The sequence below is a fragment of the Polyodon spathula genome, chromosome 1 (genome assembly GCF_017654505.1).
Source record: "Polyodon spathula isolate WHYD16114869_AA chromosome 1, ASM1765450v1, whole genome shotgun sequence".
Taxonomy (NCBI): domain Eukaryota; kingdom Metazoa; phylum Chordata; class Actinopteri; order Acipenseriformes; family Polyodontidae; genus Polyodon; species Polyodon spathula.
In genome coordinates, this window is record NC_054534.1 from 75,574,653 (window position 1) to 75,597,748 (window position 23,096).

A 23,096-nucleotide genomic window follows, 5' to 3' on the forward strand; every position below is an offset into this window, starting at 1 on the left:
CTTTGTGATTAATGAATTCAACCCTGCAGTTCATGAAACTTATTTAAAACTGTTTTAGGAAAGGTTTCTGTTTTTCCTCAACAAAAAAAAAAAAAAAAAAAGCATGCCTTAGTTTTGTCAATATGTCATAAGACTGATGCTTTCTTTTGATTATAAAATTATAAGTATTCTCTTTTCCATTTAGAATTTATAAATGAAAACACTATAGTGTAGGTGTGTTGAAGAAACAATCATCTACATGCTTTAGAGAATTTTGAATAAAGATCCAAAAAGGTTCAAAAAGTGGTTCAAATCTTTTTTATTTAATATAAACTGTAGACTTACTATATTTCTTTCTTAATCTTTGTTTAATGTGTATATAAAATATGTTAACACGTACCCTAAAGGGGCAGAGTCCACAGGAATGACATGTGGTTACATTTAGGGTGACTCAGGGAGCAATTGTATTCCCTCCCACACCAAGTACCACTCAGCTGCACAGGAAAGTGCATCACAAAGGCTGCCTGAACACTGGCTCTGTCCGCAAGCTCTTGAATCAGCAGAATTCAACCATCGAGGGCTGCCATCACGAAGAATTTTCTCTGGAAAACAAACCAAGAGCCCAGGATGGGGAAGAAATCCAAGAAAGGATGTGATTTTAAAAGCTGTTTTAAGAAGAACTGGCTTCTTATCGTAACGGTGATTGCTGTGGTTTTAGGTAAGCCTTTTGTTTTCAGCATGCAGTGCATTAAAGATGTGCTATTGTCTCACACATGCTGGCTGTAGAGGGTTCTGTTTTCTTGTGTCTATCATGGTTTATTACTGCAGTGTGGCAAGGGCCCCTCAGCATCTCCCTACATTGACAGCCAGGCTGTGTGATTAAAGGGAATGAAAGCCTGAATGGGTTTGTTCAGCTGTTCCGCACTAAGCAAAGGGGCTGAATCAGAAAGCAGCGTGAATCTAATAAGAGCTTCAGACTCAGCTGATAATCTATTAACATCAATGATCCATCCATCCTGACCCTATTAAACACTGCTGGAATTAAAATGTTGTAGCATCAATAGTTGTACATTACAGGCACAAATGTACAATTCTATTTATCTCTCTAGCTCTATCTATCTATCTAGAGTCTGTTTACTGTACCTGATACAATTTAAAGATGGGGGAGCAGAAATGTTTTTAAAGGAAAGAAAATAAGGAGTATTACAATTATAATTAGGTTTAGGACATTATATCTTCTAATAGATTTTAGGGTATATAAATGTATTTATATCTTACTCATGAATATGGAACAGTCTATGACAATTGCATCTTAAATAATTGCTATACTGTACACACCTTAAAGCTACAGTAGAATTTATTTAAAAAAAAAAAAAAAAAAAACCTGTTGCACGTTTAGCACTCCAGTACAAGAAAACATAAATAATAATAATAATAATAATAATAAACCTTGCAAATGTTACTGACCAATTCTGTAGTAATTTAGTCTGGAAATGTGAGTCATTTTATTTATCGTTTTAGATAAAAGAAAAGAAAGCATCAGAGGTCATTTTTTGTGAGTTAAATAACTACGTAGACTTTACTTATGTTTCAGTTTTGGTTTAATTGTTACTTTAATTTAAACTGTCGCAAAAATGCAGATTCAATTCATTAAAACGAAAAATCCTGTATCACATGTATATTATCTTTAGAACAGTTGAATATATAATATTCAAACATTACACAGCATTGTCTTGTGTTTGTGTTGTATTGCGTCTAATGCATAGAGCTGCCTGCGTTTGTTTCACGTTAGGCATCTACCACTATAAAATCTGTGACAAATGCTACTTAGAATAAGTGAAATCTTCTTCTTTTTTTTTTTTATTAGTTTATTTTGTTATTTATTTATTTATTTATTTATTTTTACTTTCAGGAGAGAATCACGACAATCTTAACACAATGGCTTTATTTGTACAAATATCCCCCACTGGTAAATTAGCAAACGGGAGTCATTGAAATTGATTACCAGTGTGTATCAGTTCAAATCATTGTACTACCATCAAAATAATAAAATGTTACAGTAAAACGAGAGCTGCAATAGTTTGAGCCAACAAGAGATGTATACCACCTACCACTGCCCTCCCTAATATAGAAGTACAGCATAGCATTAGTGTTGTTGTGCAACTGGATTACCGTTTAATATAATTTAAGTATGGTTTACTCTAATATTTCCAATAGTACTTTTACTTAACATTGCTGAATATTTTTTTAAATATAATTTAAATTGTTCTCATTCAGTCAGTTTGTGACAACAGTAGCCATTCTTATTTTCATTCTTTCATTGACTGCAATCTGAATTACATGCTCAGACAATGTTAGCTTGCTAGTTTTAACACATGTATCCACAAAATAGGTGCAAAGAAAGCTTGGGACACTTACAGGTAGGTACCTAGTATATTTGAGAGGAGGTGCTTCAGCAGTTTGAGATAGAGAAAAGAATGCTAAAGAGTAGGAAGGCCAGGAAGTTAAACCAAACTCTTTAAAAAAAAAAAAAAAAAAAAAAAAAGTTTTTTGCTTCACAATGATCTGAGTTAATGTTTAACAAGATTAGGCATTGGTTAAAATTGTAACGACTGTACTGTCAGAAAAAACACGTCTTCCATTTACAAGTAAACAATTGTGTCATACTTGGCAGGTGAGACTTTACTCTTCACCTTACAAAAGACTCTCTTAGCAGTATGCAATTGTATGAGTACAGTACAGGGTAACGAGGCAAAGGAAAACATGGAAAAGCATAAACAGGCCCAGTAAACAGAAAGAACTTTCTGTGCAACAAGGAACACACTTTGTGAAATTGCAACACCAGTGAATGCAAGTAACAATATGTTTGTCTTTCCAAGTCAAGTACCTCAAATCACACATACTGGATTGCAAAAGTCTGTTTAGCCAGTCAGATGTTTGCTCTCTATAGTGGTGACCAATCAGAATATAAAATGCTTCTAGATGCATTTGTGGCACCATCTGTCACGAGCAACCAACCTGTTCCAAACATTTAAGTGCTTGTAATTAACACAGGCAGACAGGAATCAATAGAAGCTGTCGCAGAACTTGCTCTGTGTACTGTGTATCCCAATATTTTTTCTGCAAATTCATCACAGTTCCCTCTTACACATACAGCCGTTTCAGATTGAATCAGTGGAAATAGTTCTACAGTAAGCTGACATGATCAGTCGTGGATACAAAGGCATTATGATAGATACTTTATATTCTGTAAATGTTCAGGTGTTGAGTGAACCTCTGATGTGCTTGCTCAGGTTAATCACAGGAAACATTTGCATTGTTGTAACATGTCTTTGATGGCGTTTTGGTCTATATAGTTGTAAGCTTGGGTTCCATTTCCTATTTAATTTTCATATCCAAGTCAGATGCTAGTTGTGCATCTGTTTTTACATTTCAGTACTTTTGTGCAATCGACCCCCCCCCCCCCCCCCCCCCCCCCCCCCCCCCCCCCATAGCATACTGAGAAAAGAAACCCTTTGTCAGGAAGTTTGACATACTTTAAAATATTCTGTTATTGGCTGGATGACCCAAGTATTTTCGAAGGAAAGTCGTAATGAATGCGGACAGAATTGTGTGTGCTTGATGGAGTGGAAGAGATGTTTGTGCAAGGTTATCCACCTTTATGGAACTTCATCACAGGGCACTGCTCAGGACTGACTGCTAGATATACATTTTCTAGTATCTTGTATAATAGGGACGTCTCTTTGAAGGCCAGGTTCAGACTGATAGGAATGGCTGAAGAAGAATGCTTCACCCATGACAGTTTAATTCAGCAACTGCTAGAGCCTAACCTCTACATCAGCTATAGTAGATCCCAATAAGATCAAATATATGAGACACAATGCCTGTAATAAACTTCAATTTATAGGCAGCCTTGAACAGCCAGATGTCAAAAATAAGCTAATATATTGCAAACACATCATTGGAATTATATTTCTTACCCTGAATTAGTAACTTACTGTATGCAGCAACAATTGAAAGGGATGGGTTCTCTTACAAGCCATTACAAGGAATCCATCGTGGTTGTATTTGGACTAAAGTTTAAGCATATTTATTTTCAATTGTCCAAGCTATGTGTTGTAGAGTGGTATGTGTATTTAATTCAGTCTTAATGGCATCATATCTGCAAGTACAGATTCCCCTCCTAGTGTCATCATCCACCGAGCTTGAAGCGTGGCACCACAAACATCATGTAGTAAATGTACAATGTCAGAAGTAGAACTGCTATTAATACAGTAGGGGTTGGAGCTGTCCCCGATAACCACAAAAAATATTATGACAAGTGCAATAACTTCACATGTCTTTCACACGCATGTATTTTAGCATAATATAGTATCACTCATACTGTATATCAATCTATATTTTAAAAAATATATATTTACAGTAATGTAACTAAAACCAGACTCTCTCTCTCTCTCTCTCTCTCTCTCTCTCTCTATATCTATATATATATATATATATATATATGATGTACAGTAAGTATACCTTACTCTAAAAAATAAAATATACGTATATAACCAAAGCAGCGTACGCACACTCTTATATTTAAAATAACATTAATGCAATTATAATAAAACATATATTACTTTGTAGACAAACTAATATGTAGTAAAGGCTGTGAAGTATTTTTAAAACCAAAGTTAATTTTCTCTCTCTTTTTTTTAAGGTATTGGATTGGGAGTCCTAATCCGTGAATATGCCAAACTCTCAACCCTGGACAAGTTCTATTTTGGATTTCCTGGAGAGATACTAATGCGAATGCTAAAATTAATCATCTTGCCTCTTATCATATCTAGCATGATTACAGGTAATTGAAAATCTAACCAAGCATAAAACAAGATACTGATTAAATAATACTGGTGACAGGTGTAAGAGATAATTTTCTTATCTCTTTAGTTGTTTGTTTTTTTTAACTTGAACTATGGTCAGTTTTACTTATTGTTTAAAATGGATGCTAAAATTAATTGTATACCAAAACAAACATATGTCTTAGCTATCCTTCACTCTAAGCTTTCTTGGCAAATTCTTCAAAATGTTATTCATGTATAATGTTTTTCTGTAATCAATTATTGGTAGACAAGAAGTCAAGCTCAAGATAAGCATTTAATTTTGTCCCAAAAAATAAGGTTCAACTGGGTTTTGAATCACTAGATTCAATTTAAAAATACAGCATGAGTGAACTAATGGCTCGTGAGTCAACCAAATATATCCAGCATAGCCTAAGAAAGGAATGTCAACATCTTATCATTTACAATACAATATACAGCATATTTTTTTTAGTTTTTACTTAAATGTCCTGATGTTAATGGACACTTACCACAATATATATTTTCAATAAGAAACTCCTGCAAAATGTACAATACTTAGTTTTGCTTAGATTGTATAGTGCGTCCTTCCTTGACATCCAAACCTGCATTAAATTAAATAGATGGTAATGACAATCTCAACGGAACTCATCCAGGGTTAGGGAACTGTCCTCTAACAATGACAAAGATGCTTTTCATTGGGTCTTCAAGCTGAACAGCTACAGTACCTGATGGGATGTTAACACCTCAGCTGTGTAATTTTTAAATATAGCCGAACCTTTCAAAGTTATTCAATTAAAATTGCTATTTTACATTCTTCAATAACTACAGATTCATGTTCGTATTTAACTCTAATCCTAATTTATGATTAATTTCCAATTATTTTGAACAGTAACACATTTATTTGACAACCAAATTTTAATCATGCTTTGGTAATGGTATTGTACCAGTTGAAAAAGTACAAGCAGATATAGTAATTGGTTGAGTAGACATACAGTATGTACTGCATCAGTTAGATGCAATAACATGTTTGTATTTTGGTCTGCTGCCTCCAGAGAGAACATCATTAATTTTGCCTTTATCTACAGGAGTGGCTGCATTAGACTCATCAGTTTCTGGCAAAATCGGGTTACGTGCTGTTGTCTATTACTTCTCAACAACAATCATCGCTGTTATCCTCGGTAAGCAAAGGCTTTATCCTTCAAAGTATTTCCTATCACAACCTCCCAATAAAATGAAAAAATCCTCCACACCCATTAATGCAAACAAAACTATGAACTGAAAGAAACGAATCAACTACTCTCTGAAAATATGCAGTACAAGAACATGATAATGAACAATTCAGGTTTGCTTGTGTTGACAGAAAGGAGCAAGTCACCTGCAATAGACACACACACACACACACACACACACACGCACAGCACAGGAGGGATGAGACTGCACCCAGGCCCAGCCTCTGCTGGGGCACATATCAAAGATATTTTATTCTATCTTTGCCCATACCAATTTTTTTTTTTTTTTTTTTTTTTCAAGTCCGTTATCGAAAAACAAAAACAAAAAACTGTTCTCCCGCTGGTTCAAAAATAAACCGTGGCAAAGTTGTACTGTCAGTCAAAACACACATTAGCAAATCAGAGCTAAGTAGGCGGGACTCAGCGTGAAACTTTATAATTGGTCAGTGTTGATTAAAAAACAACAGACTGTTGCATTTACGGGGGGTGTTGGATTTCTTTCACAGCTGCTGTTTATAAAGATTGTAAAACAGTTTACTAACAAGGTATATAATCATAAATACTGAAAAATAAACACATAGGCCTATCAGCCAACTTTAATTCTCTGTGAGAACTCCTACATCACACCCCAATTTTCCGTAATAGACTTTCCTTGTAAAAAAAAAGATTGGTGGAAGTAAGCTAACTTTCCCTTTTCCACAGCTGTGGTAATAAGTACATAACGTACGGTATATTGAATATTCCAAACACAAGTCGGGTTGTTCAAAGCAAAAAGAGCAGAAAAGACATCTAGAAATTTCCCAAAAAGAAGCAGAAAATGCCAGAAAAAAAGTGTACAGTAAATGGTTTAAAAGTGGGCCGACAATAACAGATGGAAGTATAGTGCAATCTCCTCCTCGCATGAAAAATAAACAACAGTTGAACCAGAGGAAAGACATAAATCACAGACATCGAATTGGAAATGTACAACAGCAGCAAATACAAGGTACTGAATCATGTACTGTAAACCCGGTACCCAGTCAAGAACCTTTATGTGATTTTTATGATCCAGCTACTTGGCCTGACTTTTGTACCAAAGAGCTAAGAGTTGAAATCATGAAACATGAACCTGTGCAGCTAAATAAACTGACGTTGAATTCACCAAAAATTACACATGATTTGTACGCATTTTTGGAATAAAACTTCAATTAGATTTATTTTAGGTTGGGTTTTTTTTTTTTTTTTTTTTTAATGTAGGGGGGTTTCCTACTTCACACTCTTGCACCAGGGCCCAATGAATCCCGGCCCTGTGGCCCCTTTTAATATTAGTTTTTTTTATTATTTTTGTTTTTTTGTTTAATGTACCAGGGTTAATAGTATGAAGTATATGTGTTTATATTATTATAACTCATATCTTTGGAGAATTTCTTGAACAATGACCATAATCATGTTCAGTAAATGAGAACATAACATTGTTGAGACACTCATGTTAACAGTTTTTAAGTTTGGCATGCAACATTGTTTGATCTCATTTCAGGAATTGTGTTAGTGATGACCATCAAACCTGGCATGTCTCAAAGTGCAGATGACATTGACAGAACTGGCTCGACTCCAGAGGTCAACACAGTGGATGCCCTGTTGGACCTAATCAGGTATTAATTGTTTTTTATAACTAGGTATTGAGTTTTCAATGGATTATTTCTGAGGGGTGCTTAAAACACTGTAATAAATCACTCACCTTTTAAAAGTACGTTTTTTTTTTCAACTGTCTCAGGTTCTTCATTGAAAAATCATGAAACCTGTTAACTGTGTAGCAGGTTACACTTTCTACTTAATGCTTCTGATTAGCAGCAAACACTGATGCTGAGTTGGATGGAAATCATATCTTTTACTTTTTTTTGCTTCAATCTTCCTCTTTCAAAGCCTCTCCAGTACTTTCTATGTAATTATTTGATTTGGTATTAGAGTAGTCTCAGGCTAAGAGAACACCCCTCGGGAAGCAAGCAAAGTGTTTTCTTAGCTGAAGTGTTTTCTAGACGGAGTTGACACCTGATACAATATGAATCGATAAATAAATACAGTAATCCATCGCATATCCCAGAGTAAGGGTGGATATGTAAAAAGGTGGATAAATGAATCCTGTTTTAAATACCATTATACACAGCTGTAACAATTACTATATTCACACAATTATTGAAATTCAGCTTTTATTATGGAGTTCCCCTAAATCCCTTGTTTAGAGAGACACAGGGTATCAATGCTTGTGACAGGGTAGCCGTCTAGCGTGTGGATGCGTGCATTCACTGCTGAGTGACAGGCAGCAGGAGATCGAGATGGAGATTGAAGTTGATATGCCCCACAGGCGAATAGGGTTTATTTACATATCATGTCAACACACTGAACAGCTGACGTGACACTACCAGCAATGCTGGTGCACTGAGCACTTACAACACAGTGTATGAAAACTTTGGTAGGATCTACAATCTCTGAACTAATCTTCTCTGCTCAATAATAAACTAATATTGCTGAAGAGGTTGATCATGGCGGATGAACAGTTAGAGCGGATATGTGAAGATACGCGACGGATTACTACATGTATTACTTGTTATGACACACGTGCATCAAAATATGAAATTAACAGAATAATTAAGAGAAAAGCAATAGACAAGTGTACGTTAATAAACTGTAATAATAAAGTAACAGACAAACTAACGTTAATAAACTGACTGTCAAACTAAATTAACACAGCACCCCTACACATGTAAAAAAAAAAATGCAGCAGCAGCTCTAGATTAATTAAGAATACATGTACAGGAGCAATACAAGACACTCCCAAAATTATTTAACAGAATGGTTAAGCAACTCGCCAGAACGGAAAGCACCAGATTGTTTGGAGACTTGTGTCTGATTCAAGTTTCTGTCAAGAGCTTTGAACAATTTTCAACTTTTTGTTGCAAGAGAAACAGCGGCGCGTTTTGCAGTTTTACATGCCATTTTGCAGCGATGAGGTGCACTCCTGGAAATCCGAATACAAAACGAGGCAATGGTAAATAACGGTGGCTCTGGAAACATTAAATAAACCAATCAGTGTTCTTCAAGACACTCTCACAATGACAAGTCAGAATTGAAAAGATTGAATAAACCATTGGAATTTACGTTTGATGATGATGAGTTATTAGTTTACAAAACAGTACTGTATTGGAGCCAAAAAAGTGTTCTTCTAACCAAAGTTTTTGTTCCTTTAGGTGGAGCATTTACAATGGGGAAAAATCTGTTTCACCACAAGGTTTTTCTCTTAGCCGAAGTGTTTTCTTAGGAGGTGTTCCTCTACTCATAGACAACTGTATATTGTAATGTAACAGGACCAGACACTGTCCAGAAATGTACTTCAAAATAAAATAAATAAGCTGACTCAAAGATTTAAGGACGAATTGGTAACCCCAGATCCGCCATTAAGTATCTGACCCTGGTCGTCAACTGTTGGACAAGCCTCCCCTTCCTTTTTTATTGTGTTGTTTGCTGGTGTGTGTTTTCTTTTGAATTGCAGGCTGCGTCCTCCGGCTTGTCAATCTCCTGGATACCACCTCCAACCCTTTTTATAGGGCTGACTATTACCAGTGGCAGTCAATTTACAAGGACAGGTGCCTGTGATTAAACTCAAAGAAGTGCGGGGAAATCACTTTGGTGACAATTAAATGATTTGTTACATTCACAATGAAAAACAAGGGGATGGACTTGGGGTCGAATGCACCAACGTGGATTAAATAACTCAGTTTAATGCTAAACTAGGGTTAGTTGATCTGGGATTATGTTTAATCACATTGCACCACAAAAAAATTAACAAGGATTAGTACATCTTGGATTAGGCAGGCAATCCTAGATTTCTGATTAGCAATCACTCATATACCATATGTAGAAAATGTAAATGTAAACGTAAAAGCAAATGTAAACAAACAAAAAGAAGAGTTTTACTCATTATATACTATGTCTGCTCAGATGATGTTTTAAATTAATAAAAAAGCGACAATATAGGCCCACATGCAGCCTGTGCTTTCCTGCAAACCTTAACCCATCTCTAGTTATGCCGACCGGGTTGTTCTGCATTAATTCTGAATATCAATTAACTGTAAGAATAGCTTTACTTTAAAATATTTATATTGTTTTTATTTTATTGTCCTTAATTATGGAAAGTATTGATTTATTGGAGACAAATTTGGAATGAGCATTAATTTAAGCCCACTGAAGTTTGTTATTTATCGACAACTGTACACGCTGGGGTGAGTTTGTAAACAAAAAGGTAGCGATTCTTCTGATTAATGAAGAGATAGCATTTCTTCAACCATATTCCACTTCAAGTTCTCCTTTGCTTGTGGCTTGTTTCATGTCTTATTGCTTGTGTCAGTAGCTGCATACCGACCTTTGCCAGCCCTGTTTTAGTAAAATTCAGATTTAAACAGCATCAACAGTGGGCCGAATGATCGGTTCAACAGGAGTGATAAGCACTAGTTTTTTTTGGTGTTTCGCCTTTTGGGTTGTGAAAAAAATATATAGTATATTTTCTTACCCATTGATGTCACATCCTAAAATATATCGTTACAGAACACTTGTGTCATTCAATTCATGGAATAGAGTTCTTTTTTGCAACTAAAAGAACTTTTTTTATATGTTTTTTTCATTGCAAACTGTATAATTCTCACCTGTCGGACAAAAAGATACAGGACCTAGGAGCCACTGCAATCAGCACACAACATGCCACATGCTATTTCTATTGTTTTAAAAAAGAAACGTACATTTGTAATTGTACAACATGATTTATAAACATGACACACAACTTTTGTCTCAATTTCTTTTCGCCTTTACTCAGATGTACAATATTCCTCATCGCTGCAAAATCCAAATGGATTCAGTCTGTCTAATTGATCATTGGACACTTTCACCCATGTGTACAGTACATTTAAAGAAATAGTTGCTACAGTAAATATTTCATTCTTTTTTTAAGGAACATGTTTCCAGAAAATCTCGTTCAGGCTTGTTTTCAACAGGTAAGGTATTTATTTGTTTAGTGCATGTATAGGATGGGTTAGTTAAAATTGTATTACTTAAAATTGTAAATGCTGAATAAAAATAAGAATATTTTTTAAAATTGACCTTATTTTGAAAACCAATAATAAAGAGGCCCCATTTGAGCAATGTAACAAAATGAGCAACAACAAGGTCAATGTACAGTATGGTCCTAGAGAAAAACAAATAATTGCCTTGAACATAACACCTGTAGACCTTGCATGCAGAAGGTTCCTGTGACTCAATTGTTTTGGGTTTAGAGAATGTGCAACAAAAGTTTGGTATAGATCATCAAATAAGTAAAAAAAATAAAAAAGTATTGTGGTTCTTAAGGCCTCTGTTTATCAAGGTGTTTGACACAGTATTTTGTACGGCTTTCAACTACAGTACAAAACAATGCGTGAAGAATTAAAATCTGAACCTGCAGTAAATTCTACTACCATGTCACCTGTGACGGTTGTCATGACAACTGCTTTACAAGAGGTAAGATATTTTTTGTTTTACTTTTTTTATTTACTTTGAAGATCTCGATAATTATTAAACACCAAATGGCCTCTGGATTAGCTTTATAATGGATAGTGGTACATGTCTTTATAGCAGTACTTAGCTAACGAAGGGTTTACAATCCAATATCTTGCCTCAAGAACAACCTGATCATTGCTCCCTTAAGCTGTTCATTTTTGTTAATCTTTTCTTTACATTATTTTGGGATATGCAGATTTTAGGGACACCACACATTAACTCCACGATGTTTACACTCACTTTTTCCTGATACCTTCACTTCCTTGGTAATCAAATATGTCTGTGGTCTCATCTCACCCTGGTAGACAAATCGAGACTAAAAGAGTGACTCAGACACAGGAAATAATACACAGTGGAGCCTGAAAAAATATACAGGAACAAAATAAATAAATGAATAAAGCAATGAGCAAAACGATATTCATCACATAGCTAAAAATGAATCTGAAGCCTTGTTTATCACTTATTTTAAAGTGAATATAACCTATACACATGCATTATAATCGTAGTCTAGCTGAACCTTATTCCATTCACTAATGCATGTTTCTTTAATCACTTTTCTTATTACATTATAACTTAGTTTTAGATTAGACCTAAACAGACATCTTTAAACATAGTTGGGTCCATTCAATTGCTGTAAACTATGATAATCTTAATACCTGTCCTTTAACTAACTCAACGTACCATGGCATCGCTCAAATATTAGAATACGTGATTCATTTAAAATTAAAAAAAAAAAAAAAGAATCTTTAAATTATTATTTACTGCTACACATCTTTCTGTTGTTCAATTTTAACTTTGCAGAATATAACCAAGAACTATAAAATAGTGGGCCTGTATTCAGATGGAATAAACGTGCTTGGACTCATCGTTTTCTGTCTCTTCTTTGGGATTGTTATCGGTCAAATGGGAGAGAAAGGGCGTGTTCTGGTGGACTTTTTTGATGCAATAAACGAGGCCACCATGAAAATAGTGCAGTTCATCATGTGGTAGGTGGCATCAAAAAGATTGGGAACTCTGCAGCAACCAATCTTTTAATAAATACCATGTTTTATATATCTTTTTTGCATTAAAAATAAAGGCACCACCCATCTTTCTTAACTCCTCTGACTTTTAATATGTGTTCATAGTTACATGCCGATTGGAATGTTCTTCCTAATTGCTGCCAAGATAATTGAAGTTGAAGACTGGGATATCTTCCGGAAGCTAGGGATGTACATGGTGACTGTGTTGACCGGGTATGTAACTTACAATGTTAATGTTTTCTAGAAAATGCAGTATTTCTACAGATTTATTGTTTTTTAGTTAATAAAAGTATAAAAAATGAAAACCCCGCCATGAACTAGGCAAGGCATTTTCAGTACAGATTAAGAGCAGTACATCCAATAAATCATTAATCTGAACAGAGTCCAACTGGATCGGATTAGGCTACTCTAATGCAAACTCTGAGAGTAGCTGGAATTGGCTGAAGATAATTAAAACTCCCACCCCTACATTTAATTCTGGCCTGCAGCGGCTGCCTGTGACAGAGATCCAAAGAAAAAATGATCTGTATGGTGTGTTTTTGTGAAGAGGAGGAAATTAATTCTAAATGTGTATTTAATCATAATATCTTTGCTCTTTTTAGCAATAAGATCATGGGTTCTGTTAAGTAGCGACTGTAGATTTGTCAAACTGGCCAACAGCAGACCACCAGTAACCTGTCTCTTAATTATGTTACCATCACTATGGTAAGCAGTTACTGTTACCATAGTGATGGTAACAGTAACTGCCATGCAGCTTTCGTTTAGCCCCATTTCAGTGCTGTTATCATAGTTTGGGATTGCATTCTGATTCATCCTAATGCTTCCCTTAATGTTACTTCAACTGTTCAGTCCTAATATATATATTAGTCACATTTGCTCTTCTCTGTGCTCCACATTATGTTGGCTTATGTTAGACTGTCATACTGTCAGCCTATGGTTTATTTTATTAGTGGGTTAAATGTGTTATGGACCTCAAACACATATGAAAAAATGTGTGATTAGGCCATGCAGATAAATAACTTCATTTAATTAGTGATGTTCTTTGAAAATTGTGCTTAATAATAATTAAAAAAAAAAAAAAAAAAAAAATCATGACAGCACAAATCTAAAAAAAAATTAGGCAATTTTTTGTACACTTAAAATGAAGCGTTAGCATTAAATAAGTCAATACCTTACTAATTACATGCATTTTTTGCTGTAGTTTGTTGTTGTTATCAAAGTGAATTTTTTCAATACTTTTTCCCCCCCATCAGGCTCGCAATTCATGCCATTGTTTGCCTTCCACTGTTATATTTCATAATTGTGAGGAAAAATCCATTAACGTTTGCCATGGGGATGGCTCAAGCACTACTGACAGCTCTCATGATCTCCTCCAGGTAAGGTGGAACAAGTCTGTATTTTAGAGGATTACATGGGCACTGTTCTTGATGGCAGTCTCTGGGAATTGATGTGTACCTTTTGTTGTATTTTGATGCCCAACTTTTTATCGTTTGGTGAAAAATTCAAAGGTAAGGCCCATGTTAACTAGAAAACAGGCTGAAAACGATGCTTTTACCTTCTCAGTTTGATTGACCATTTGTCTGGCTTTAGCTGTTTCAGAATGCTGCTACCAATGGCTTACTCACACTTTCATATCTCATCATCACTTTAGTGCTTAACTCTATGCACTGGCTTCCTGTGAGGTTTAGATTTTAAAGTTATGCTTATTTTTGTATTATTATTATTATTATTATTATTATTATTATTATAGTTCCCACTTGTTTGAATTATAGTTTATTTAATAGCATGTAGCAATGGTGTGCAAAATGTGGGGTGCGGAGAGTCCTTAAGGGGGGCGCGACAATTCTGTAAAAATGAATGCTTTTTAATTTTAAATAAATGACAGCTAATTAGTCCAGGTTTTTTCCCTTCAAATGAGTGTTGACGATCACTCTAGGGCTTGTAGAACCGGAGAAATGATGTTTAGTTGGCGAGTGTCAGTGAAACTGCAGTGAACAAAGCCGAAATGGCAGCTTCCATGTATGGGGCTCCAAGTGTAAAAATAAAGCATTAATATTTTAACAGTGTTTTTCCCGGATTTAATGTAAATCATGTATTTTCCTCGATTTAGCCAAAAAAAGTTCTGATTTAGCGTAATACATAAATGTTAAACACATTATTTTTGAAATGTGTACATTTTATTGGCACTGCAGTATGCAGAGGAGGCAGGGAAACAGAGCCATTGGCTCCTGCAGTATAAGGGCAGCTCTCAGCATGCAGTGCCAAGTCAAACACTTCAAATGGGCTCATTTAGCTTCAGATTTAGCTGGCAAAATAAGTATTTATTTTGTGAAAACCCAGATTATTTTTTTTCAGATTTAATTTGCTGAACGATAATGCATTTCAGATTTATCTGTTCGATAAATGTTGAATCGCTAAGTGTAAAAAAAAAAAAATATATTAAATTCACTGATTTATTTGTTAGAAACCAAGATTTAACATGTCGGCTAAATATTGACTCGCCAAGCTTACAAAAATATTTAGACTGGTTTAAAATGTTGAATTTATGATATGTGTTTTCAACTACACAAATATAATGGAAAAAATTATTGTACAACGGTAATGATTCAACCTAGTGAGAGATTACAGGCATTCTTGTGCAAAGTACAAGCAACGTGTAACAATGTGCCCCTCAACCATGTACTGTACACTCCTTCCCACTTGGAAACATTTACACTGGCCATAAAAGGGTTAACTGTAAGAGTGATAGAATGACACAAGTTAATTGTATCAATTTTTGTGTGACCAACTTAATGACTAGATTGATACTTTGTTTGTAGTTGATGCTTCTAACAATCCATAGGCATTCCTGATATTGATAGAAAATGCCACAGGTTAAAATGTATCAACCTGGGCCACCTAATAACTGTCTAGATGAGGGGTCTCCAGTCCTGGTCCTGGAGGGCTGGTGTCCCTCCTGGTTTTTGTTCCAACTGTACCCTAAATTACTTAATCAGACCAACTAAGCTTCCAAAAAGCACTTAATCGGTCCAGTTAAGTAATTTAGGATTGGAGACCCCTGCTAGCAGGTTCATTGCTCCATATCATCAGATTTATATTGCACCCTTTTTAATTCAAACACCTAATGAATCTATTTATTCTATTGTTTCTTGCTAATTCTGCATTTGTTATGTGCTTCTCCAGGCAGAATGTATGCATTTTATGAAACAAACGGTGTATAATGTAGTGACTACATCTTCTTTACAGTGAGTGTAAAGCGAGCAGTTTTGTTCAAGGAATGTATAGCTAGAAACATTTCAGCTTGTTTATCATCGTCAGATATCTGATGTAATTAAGAAATTTAGTTGGTTTAACAATGGTAATTACAGCTTTAAAGGCAAGTAGAGAGTAGCAAGCCCCATTATAAACAACCTGTATTGCATTTTGTGTTTACCCACACCTGAGTTTGAGATCAGAATGTGCTAAATAAAAAAACAATAAATAAATAAAAAAAAACAACAAGAAACTTGCTGTGCCCTCTACCAGCATCCCAAAGTGGGCACTGATAAGTAATGGAATGTCCATTTTTTTCACACAAATGGAGATTTCTGAAACTCCAGGAGCAATTGGAGAGCTCTTTATTTAAGTGAAAGATAATACTTTGGATTTATACAGCACCTTTCATCCCATAGGATACCAAAGCTGTTTACATGCGGCAGCTATTCTGTGACAGCACACTGACACAGGAGTTAAGGTGAGAGAAGTAAGGAATTGCTTAGAATACTTTAGGTAGGCTAGATTGGCTGAATTGGAATTTAGCCATTATATATTGGAATACAGTAGTATTATGTTAAGTTGTTGAAGGGCACTGGTCTCTTAAAACCCATAAGTGAAAGAGCTGATATAGGCCTTTATTGTATTTTTAGTTTTCACACAGAATCTCTGAGGTCCTAAAAAATATTTTATTTTATATAACTTGCGGTTGGTAAAAGAAATAAATAAAACTCCAGACTTATTTGCAGATCCACACTGATATAACATGGTAGGACAGGTGGAGGGGAGAGAATCAGGATAGTGTAGAGGGGGTGTGTGCGTGCAAAGATTGCATGGTGGTGTGTGCGTGCAGGGGTTGCATGGTGGTGTGTGTGCAGGGGTTGCATGGTGGTGTGTGTGTGCAGGGGTTGCATGGTGGTGTGTGCGTGCAAGGGTTGCATAGTGGTGTGTGCATGCAGGGGTTGCATGCTGGTGTATGTGTGTAGGGGGTTACATTGGGTGTTTATGCGTGCTGGGGTTGTGTGTGGATTTGTGTGGAGGGGAACTGTGTAGATTTGGCGTGATAGACGGGGGGGTGGGGGTGAAGTTAAATATATAATGCCATGCAGTAAAAGACCATAAGGTTTGGGGAAGACAAGAGTGTATGTTTGTAGTTTGTAGTTTGTAGAAGTTTGTATTCGGAGGAGATAAGAGTGAGAAAAGGTAGGGTAAAATAAAAAGTACTTCCATCATTTATTTTAACTTTCGACTCCCAGTTCCCTTACCCTCACTTTATAATTTTATTTTGTTATTATTTAATTATTGTAAAAAATAAACGACTTGAGCCTTCATCTACTCATGGTTGCAGTCTCATTTTTGTCCCAAAAAGAACCTAGAACGCCATAATATATTGATAGACATTAAATAAGAAAATGAGATGTCCTTTTTTTGGAAAACCATGATCTTTTTCAGAAATGTGTTTAATAAAGGAAAACGACCGCTTTAATGAATTTTCACGTATTTATTTCAGTGCAATGTAGTTTCTTCATTGTAATAAAGAAATACGTTGTTTTTTTCAATTGTATTTCTGTTAATTCATAAAAAAAATAATGTTTTCTGGGGAGAGTAAAAACAACACATTAACTTTGATTCATGTACTTAGGATTAAGAACACAAGAACATAAGAAATTTTACAAACGAGAGGCCATTCAGCCCATCTTTCTTGTTTGGTTGCTAGTAGCTTATTGATCCCAGAATCTCATCAAGCAGCTTTTTGTTACTCTTAAATGAATTCATTATCCAGTTCTTGTGTACTTTTTATGGTAAACTGAGAATGACTTAGAAACTAGCTGAGCAGTATATCCCAAAAACTGGGCTGAATTCGGAAAAGCAAAGCTACCCAGAATTTGGGATGCTATCTGAAAAACAAAATGGCCCATAATATGGGATGTAGCCTGAGAACAGTGGTAGGCCATATGTAAAACTGTGATTACATTAGAGATAAACTGTAATAATGGGCAGGATATTTATTTGCAATTAAAATAAATAATTTATATAAAATAATATTCACCCCTAGCTTGTTATATTCGTACAGCAAAATACCATATTATATTTTAATTGAACGGTTCTGGAAAGCAGATCTCTCTCGCTCTCTCTCTCTGATCGCAATGTTAAAAATGCCTCCAAGCTTTCCCACTCCTGTTGGCGTCATATTTCTCTGCCAGACAATGACCAATCAAAACGCTTGACTGTTATGCAGCTCCATCCCAAAAAGTGGGCCTGTGTCATAATGCCTAACCTGGCTAATGTTTCCATTTTTATAGAGCTTCTTAACTAGTGATTGCAAAAAGGGAGTTACAACCTACATTCCACGTGGTCCTAGTGTCCCACACTTCAATAAGTGAGGGGGGGCGGCATATAAAAAGTTTGCGTATCACTGGCATATCGAACAATAACAGAGGTTTCGGCCTCTCTCCCACGCACCCCCCCCCCCCCCCCCCCCCCACCCCCCTCCCCCCCCACCCCCCCCCACCCCCCCTCCCCCCCCCCCCCACCCCCCCCCCCCCCCCCCCACCCCCCACCCCCCCCCCCACCCCCCCCCCCCCTCCCCCCCCCCCCCCCCCCCCCCCCCCCCCCCCCCCCCCCCCCCCCCCCCCCCCCCCCCCCCCCCCCCCCCCCCCCCCCCCCCCCCCCCCCCCCCCCCCCCCCCCCCCCCGCCCCCCCACCCCCCCCCCCCCCCCCCCCCCCCTCCCCCCCCCCCCCCCCCCCCCCCTCACCCCACCCCCCCCCCCCCCCCCCCCCCCCATTGTTTTTAGTACTGTATGAAAGTGATTGGTGATGCTGGCCAGTAAAACTTGATCAATTTATATTTAGCAGTGTCTCATTGGATAGGTTAAGATTGGGGATTTTGCCTTGCTCTGGTGCTCTTAGGCAAAGCTTATGACGTTGTTGAAGGTACTAGGCCAATGTTTTACTTCAGGATTTATGTTTGAGTAATATAAATGAATGCAAGTATGCCAGCTTTACTCCTCTGTAGTTCCATCTGAAAAAATTGTAAATGCCAAATCACGACAGTGTTTCTTGGTATAGTTTCTTATTGTATACTTTGTTAAATACTTTAATTTGAACCTGTATTCCTCAGTTCAGCAACTTTGCCTGTGACTTTCCGATGTGTGGAAGAAAACAACAGGGTGGACAAGAGGATCGCACGCTTTGTATTACCGGTGGGGGCCACAATCAACATGGATGGAACTGCGCTCTATGAAGCAGTGGCTGCCATATTTATTGCACAACTTAATAATTATGCACTGGATATTGGCCAGGTTGTAACTATCAGGTAAGGGATAAAACATTAGCTAAGTCAGGGGAATATAGTCAGACCATAAGTTACCTGCATTTGAATCTGCCCAGAAATCCTTCCAGCACCAGCGATGTTGCATAGGTAAGCTTTTATATAGAACAAATGATTTATTATTCTTGATGTGCAAATACAAAAATACCAGTTTGAAAATATATTGCTGCAATAAGGACAACACGGAACAGCACTGCAATCCCTCTTTATCCATACAGGAACTATTCTGTGAACTATTCACTATTTATTTAGTTTATTGTTACCATTGTGATTGTTTTTGTTACAGTATAACAGCAACAGCAGCTAGCATTGGAGCAGCAGGAGTCCCCCAGGCTGGTTTGGTCACCATGGTGATTGTCTTGTCTGCAGTGGGATTACCAGCTAATGATGTCACACTAATCATGGCAGTGGATTGGCTGCTGTAAGTCTACACTTTTTTTTTGTTTTTACCACAAAAGCATTGCACTTACATAGCACCTTTCAACCAGATCCTCTGAAAGCGCTGAACACATTTTAGCAGAGCAAATATGATTAAAACCTAGTAGTTTTAAAATTAATAAGAGACATACCATAGTTAGTTTTTTATACCGTGAAGATGCAATATTTTGGATAATATTGTGCATGTGAAATATTGTGCTAAACTAATGCTACATCTTTCATCAGTGAACAGTTATGTAAGTGTTCAACATTTCTGTTCAGGACTGTCTTGAGTAAATACAACAGAAAGCTCTTTTAAAGTTCATTCACACCCTTAAGGAATTGTACCAAGAAATAGCTTTTCAAAGAGATATGTTTTTAAATAAGATTTAAAAACAGGAACAGACACTCCTTGTCTGACCAAAGGTGGTAAGTCAGTAGGCTAGGGTCGATGTAAAAGAGTGTCCTTTTGTCCCTGGTATGCATTTTAAACCTTGGCTATCACAGGAAGCTGGCATTCTGTGAGCATAGTGTACGGCCAGGGATGTACAGTGCCTATAAGAAGTATTCACCCCCCCCCCCCCCCCCCCCCCCCCCCCGTTTTCACAGTTTGTTGTGTTACAACCTGACATCTTGATGCAGTTAAATGGCATTTCTTTTCTTTGATTTACGCAACCTACTCAACACTTTGAAGAGGCAAGAGAATTTTTATTGAGAAACAATAAAATAGCAGTTAATGGAAAAAAAAAAAACTGAAATGTCTTGGTTAGATAAGTATTCACCCCCCCTGAGTCAATACTTGGTAGAACCACCTTTGGCAGCAATTACAGCTGTGAGTCTTTTGAGGTAAGTCTCTACCAGGTTTGCACATCTGAATCGTGCAATATTCACCCATTCTTCTTGGCAAAATTGTTCAAGCTCTGTCAAGTTGGATGGGGATCATTGGTGGACAGCAATCTTAAACTCTTGCCACAGATTCTCAATTGGATTCAAGTTCAGGCTTTGATTGGGCCACTCTAGGACATTCACTTTCTTGTTTGTAAGCCACTCCAGTGTTGCTTCTGGCCCTGTGCTTGGGGTCATTGTCCTGCTGAAAGGTGAATCTCTGTCCCAGTTGTAGGTCTTTTGCAGACTGAAGCAGGTTTTCTTCAAGGATTTGCCTGTATTTAGCTCCATCCATTTTGCCCTCTACCCTGTCAAGCTTCCCCGTCCCTGCCGATGAAAAGCATCCCCATAGCATGATGCTTCCACCACCATGCTTCACAGTAGAGATGGTGGGTGATGTGCTGTGTTGGGTTTGCGCCAACGCTTTGCATTTAGGCTAAATAGTTCAATTTTTGTTTTATCGGACCACACGATCTTTTGCCACATCTTTTCAGTCTCCCACGTGCCTTTTTGCAAATTCCAAGTGGGATTTTACATGGCCTTTTTTTAAGAAATGGCTTCCTTCTTGTCACTTCCATACAGGCCAGGTTTGTGGAGTACCTCAGCTATTTATTGTTGACACATGAACAATTTCTCCCATCTCAGGCATGGAATGCTATAGGTCTTTCAGAGTTGTCATTTGGCTCTTAGTGGCTTCTCTGACCAATGCCCTTCTTACACGGCTGCTTAGTTTGGGAGAACAGCCTGCTCTAAGCAGATTCTGGGTGGTGCCATATACCTTCTACTTCTTAATGATCGACTTGACTGTGCTCCAAGGAATATTCAATGCCTTTGAAATCTTTTTATACCCCTTCCCTGATCTGTGCCTTTCCACAACTTTATCCCAGAGTTGTTTTGAAAGCTCCTTGGTCTTCATGGTAGTATCTTTGCTTTGAATGCACTACCCACCTGTGGGACCTTACAGAGATAGATATATTTAATCTGAAATCACGTGAACCACTTTTATTGCACACAGATGGACTCCATTTAACTTATTGTGTGAATTCTGAAGGCAATTGGTTGCACCTGAGCTTATGTAGGAAAGGGGGTGATTACTTATCTAATGAAGACTTTTTAAGTTTTTATTTTTAATTGATTTGTTTTTTTTTCACCCCCCCCCCCCCCCCCCCCCCCCCCCCCTCATTTTTTCATACATTGAAAGTGTTGAGTATGTTGTGTAAATCAAATCTTAAATGCATCAAGATTTCAGGTTGAAACACAACAAATTGTGAAAACATCCAAGGGGGTGAACACTTCCTATAGGCACTGTATGGCGACAAGTCCCAGTTAAGTTAGTTCAACCCACTTAGAAGCAGTTACAGGGAGAATTAAGAATTGAAGTGGCTCTGTCAGGATTGTGCTGTCTACTATGATATAAGCAAGGTTCATATACTTTTAGGGATCGATTTCGGACCATGATAAATGTGCTGGGCGATGCATATGGAGCAGGCATCGTGGAGAAACTCTCCAAGAAGGAGCTGGAAAAGACGGACCTGTCATCTGGTGTGGATGTTGTTAACCCTTTTGCTCTGGAACCAGCCCTAAAGGATGAGGAGGAACATGAGAAAAGATCCTATATAAACGGGGGCTTTATGGTGGATAAAGCTGACGCTATTTCATTCACAGAGACATCTCAGTTTTAGTGAAACAAAAGTCTAAGTGATTTAGCTCTTAAGTGATATATATATATATATATATATATATATATATATATATATATATATATATATATATATATATATATATAAAGCTAGTTCTACGATTACAATAATAAACAAAAGTGTAAACCGTCATTAGCTGAAATTACAAGTCATGGTGGTACACCCTCCTAATTTTAGTACTGACTTATATTTTGTCGGGGTCCTAGGAAATATGACTGAATATAAAACAGCCCCAGGATCCTTTTATATTATATATATATATATATATATATATATATATATATATATATATATATAATATATATATATATATATATATATATATATATATATATATATATATATATAGGATAAAGTCACTCCCATGTGAATAAAATGTAATGCACTGTGCATTTGTGCCAAAAAACGTAGGGGGTTTCAGTGACACCAATGCTGTAAATACCGATTCAAAATGTCTAACTCAGTTGAAATTCAAATTAGATGATTGCTAAGATATACTGTAGGTTTGTGATCATCTGTCTGACAGGAACTAGGAGGACCACAGAAACTTTTCAGAAACCCTGATTCGCATAGGAGCTCAACTAGTGAATAGATGTGAAACGCTTAATGTTTCATTTACAATCTGATGAGCCACACAACTAGTGAATACGATCGTTGTTACTGTTGAAGTTTTCATTGCCTTTGGTATATGCTCTCCTCTGATATGTCCCTTTCTGCGTAGTATAGTGTGCCAAAGATATGGATAATTTCAAAATAGAAAATTTTTGGTATTCCTTATGATCAAACTATACCTCCAAATCTGACCGGAAGCCTGCATTTCTTCTCTTCTGTAAGGTAGATTAGGAATGAGTTATAATGAGAAAGAGATAGTA

At 36.8% G+C, this 23,096-nt stretch overlaps 1 protein-coding gene across 1 annotated transcript; it reads left to right on the forward strand.

The window, feature by feature from the left end:
- Nucleotides 1-462: 462 nt before the first annotated feature.
- On the forward strand, nucleotides 463-22,225 carry LOC121322403 (excitatory amino acid transporter 3-like). Its single transcript, XM_041262321.1, has 12 exons — nucleotides 463-697; nucleotides 4,685-4,825; nucleotides 5,912-6,004; nucleotides 7,572-7,686; nucleotides 11,034-11,076; nucleotides 11,483-11,578; nucleotides 12,419-12,603; nucleotides 12,745-12,852; nucleotides 13,893-14,015; nucleotides 19,013-19,207; nucleotides 19,509-19,643; nucleotides 21,963-22,225. Exons 1-12 carry the CDS (start codon nucleotides 607-609, stop codon nucleotides 22,204-22,206), a joined length of 1,569 nt encoding a protein of 522 aa, XP_041118255.1. The 5' UTR covers nucleotides 463-606; the 3' UTR covers nucleotides 22,207-22,225.
- Nucleotides 22,226-23,096: the final 871 nt, after the last annotated feature.

What these genes read in the sequence shown, in the direction of transcription:
- LOC121322403 (XM_041262321.1), top strand. Translation starts at nt 607, where the DNA reads ATGGGGAAGAAATCCAAGAAAGGATGTGATTTTAAAAGCTGTTTTAAG. An exon ending in CATATCTAGCATGATTACAG is followed by an intron (nt 4,826 to 5,911) that starts GTAATTGAAAAT and finishes CTTTATCTACAG; the next exon opens with GAGTGGCTGCATTAGACTCA. An exon ending in GCCCTGTTGGACCTAATCAG is followed by an intron (nt 7,687 to 11,033) that starts GTATTAATTGTT and finishes TCTTTTTTTAAG; the next exon opens with GAACATGTTTCCAGAAAATC.